We start from the raw sequence: 3,372 nt of genomic DNA, 5'->3' as shown, positions 1-3,372 counted from the left end.
TCGTAGGTTAAATCAAATTGATTATTTGTTTCTATTGGAAAAAGCAATTCTAATAGTGTTTATTTCATCATTTAAGGATTAGAGAGTCAGTAATATAGGGTCAAGACCAGCTTTGTGCAAGAACAATTATCTATCAAAATTTTTATTTTTTTTTCTTATATATATATATATATATTTTCCTTAGCTTAGCAATGGATCACTAGATTAGTGAAAAAAAAGTTGAACGCTTGCATCAAATTAGTCTTATATATATATATATATATATATATGAACATGTAAACACTAAATCTTCCTCAAACTGAAATGACATATTTTTTTAGTATTAATTTATGTAAGAGATCTCATTATATATAAATATTATTAATTGAATACACTTATCTCATTGTAACTTGTTTTCCTTTTCATACCTTATATATTTTATGAGAAAAAGATCTCCACGATGAGAGGACAAAAATGAAGTAACAGCTCTCTCAGCGCCCCCCCCCCCCCCCCCCACCCAATTTATTATTGTTCCTCCTCCCCATGGAAATCCCTACATACCTCCTATTTGAAGTGTTTTCCCATAATACCCTTTCCTTTGCCCCAAACTGCACCACGTGATTTTGAGAGATATATACTCATTATAGAGTTTTATTCTTCAAAACTAGGTTTTATATCTTAAATATTTTCATACGCCTTCTGACCATTTATATATATTTTGTTAGTTTCGATACAATAAAATATCTCTCAAGCCATTTATATAGGCAACACTCCAAAGTGGATAATAATAATAATAATAATAATAATAATAATAATAATAATAATAATAATAATAATAATAATGTATATCGCCACATAAATGATTGGATCATCTACTACTCCAAAGTGGATATCATAAACTGTGTATGTTAATTTTGTATAGGTTGTCTTCAGTTCTGGAGACCATTATGCCTTCATAGGCATTTACTTACACCTTTAGAAAAAAAATAAAATAAAAAAAAAATTAAAAATTAAAAAAAATAAAAAAAAAATAAAAAAATACATCACATCTACCACAAAAGACCAACTTTCACTACTGGCACTTATGTATGTTCTGCGTTGTTGCATCCTTTATTGGAAGTGTTTTCCCTTTTTCTTTTGATAGAATTTGGAAGTATTTTCTATGTGATCATCATGACCGAGTGTCAGCAACTATGACAAGGTGGAGCATTAATATCATCTTGACTACATTTTAATCAAAATCCAGTCTTCATGAACATCCGGAGTATATACTGGTTTTTAGGGACCACAGCAATATTTTTCTTGTAGCTTCACTGTGGAAGGTGACTTATTCTACTTCTTTGGTTATGAACTTTTCTATAACTTGGGTTTTTCCATAGAAGTGAATTATTTCATTACTTTGACAATGAACTTAGTTGTAGGAACTATCCTGTTACCTGGGCTTTTCCCATGGAACTGAATTATTTCATTTCTTTAACTATATAAACTTAAGTTGAAAGAACTTTCATGCTACTCGGGTTCAACAAAAAAAGATGGAATCTCGTAAAACATTTAGAAAAGGATAGGTATTTTCTATCAAGAGCTGTCCCTACGTCCAGACACAATGGTGCACACCCCCAGAGGGGTAGCGTGGTCATTTTATGCCCCATGTGTTTGTGATGCAAGAAAAATCTAGAAAAAAAAAACCTTTAGGAGGATATTTATAAAACAAAAAAGATGTGAATTATTCTATTTCTTTGACCATAAACTCAAAGAACAAGAAAATTCATGCAACCTCGGTAGGAACAAAAATCCCCTTCCCATACCTTTCTCTTCTATTTCTAAGAAGCTTCAGGTGTGTTTTGTCATGGAAAGACCAAAACAACATATTCAAGGAAAACACTTGAAGACCAAGCAGAAATTAAACGACCTCTCTCTCTCTCTCTCTCTCTTTTGTTGCCAATGTCAGAGAAATTGCTGGACGTGGGACAATTAGGTGACGTTCCGGACACTTTTTCTTTCTTTCTACTTTCCACACAAGTCACATATGTACCTTCCCCCCACCCCCCTATCCACCCAAGAAAAAGAGCTAACTGAATAATTTCATGTCCCAACTCCCAAGTATATATAACTAATTCCCTCCTATATTCTAACATTGTTATCTGAACCAGCTTCTCATTTTCTCTTGTTACTCCTTTCCCTAGTTTTCTCTCTTCCTCTGCAATCTATTCCAACTGGCAATGGAAATTAAAACCATCTCAACTTCTCTTCCAGTAGCTAGATTTGTTGGAATCCCAATATTTCACCGAATTCTCAACTGGGTATTTCAGATGCCATATTCAAGTTTTCTATATCTTCTCCAACTCAAACATGGCTTTGGAATCTGTGAAAAAAATCACTGTCCTAATCAACTAGCAAGCAAGCAGTCCTTTTGGGAAGATAAAGGAGATAAAGATGGGAAGCTAAGCAGAAAAGATATGGAGGTGGTGATGGAGAAGTTGGGAATTTTTTGTAACCCTAATGATGAGACAGTTCAAGAAAGATTAGGATGTGAGGAGTTTTCAGTTTTGTTTGAAGATGAGGAGCCAAGCTTGGAGGAGGTGAAGGACGCATTTGATGTGTTTGATCAGAACAGAGATGGATTCATAGATGCAATGGAGTTACAGAGAGTTCTTTACTGTTTGGGTTTGTGCAGGGGAGGATTCAAGATGGAGGAATGCAAGAGAATGATGGAAAACTTTGACACAAACAAAGATGGAAGGATAGATTTCAACGAATTTCTGAAACTTATGGAGAACAGCTTCCAGTTAATGCAAAGGCATGGGTGAATTTTGAGTTTAACGAATTTCTGAAACTTAATTGGATTTATTGCAAAAGCTCCTCTGTGGTGCTATTTATGGGCTCCCAATCAAACACAAACTACAAAAGCAGATCATTGCTCTCTTTCTTTTAAATTTTGGGCTGTCATCCAAGTTGGCCCATGGGCCAATAGGAATTCTGTTAAAAAATATTGATAACAAGTTTTGGACATCTGGTTTTTTTTTTTTTTTTTTTTAATAAAATAAAATTTATTCTTTGGAATTTGGAGCTTGAATAATGCACAATTGTTGGGCCTTCTTGTTTTGTTGCAAATGGGCCGTACATGGCAAGTAGTTATTGGATCTGTTTTTAGGAATGGATAAGGCCATTCGAGTCTCCACACACGCACAAACGTCAAAGTGTCAAACATGCATAAAACAACTGTAACCATAGGCATCAGGAACCTAAGTGTATTTTAATTGTCCAATTGAAAAGTGTGTCCCTGTCGAGTATTGAACTTTGCATATCATTGGCAACACATATACATAGTTAATACAGAATGTATATTAATTTTTTATATTGATTTATAGTCATGGAGAATGTAAATAGATATAC

The 3,372-nt window shown here is 33.7% G+C and overlaps 1 protein-coding gene across 1 annotated transcript; it reads left to right on the top strand.

Annotated features, from left to right (window-relative positions):
- The first annotated feature begins 2,132 nt into the window (after positions 1-2,132).
- Positions 2,133-2,979, top strand: LOC122087411 (probable calcium-binding protein CML45). Its single transcript, XM_042656577.1, has one exon. The coding sequence runs from the start codon at positions 2,199-2,201 to the stop codon at positions 2,784-2,786; it is 588 nt and encodes a 195-aa protein (XP_042512511.1). The 5' UTR covers positions 2,133-2,198; the 3' UTR covers positions 2,787-2,979.
- Positions 2,980-3,372: the final 393 nt, after the last annotated feature.

Source organism: Macadamia integrifolia, chromosome 1 (assembly GCF_013358625.1).
Source record: "Macadamia integrifolia cultivar HAES 741 chromosome 1, SCU_Mint_v3, whole genome shotgun sequence".
NCBI lineage: Eukaryota > Viridiplantae > Streptophyta > Magnoliopsida > Proteales > Proteaceae > Macadamia > Macadamia integrifolia.
Note: the sequence above shows the minus strand (reverse complement) of the source record. Positions and strands in the feature narration are given on the sequence as shown.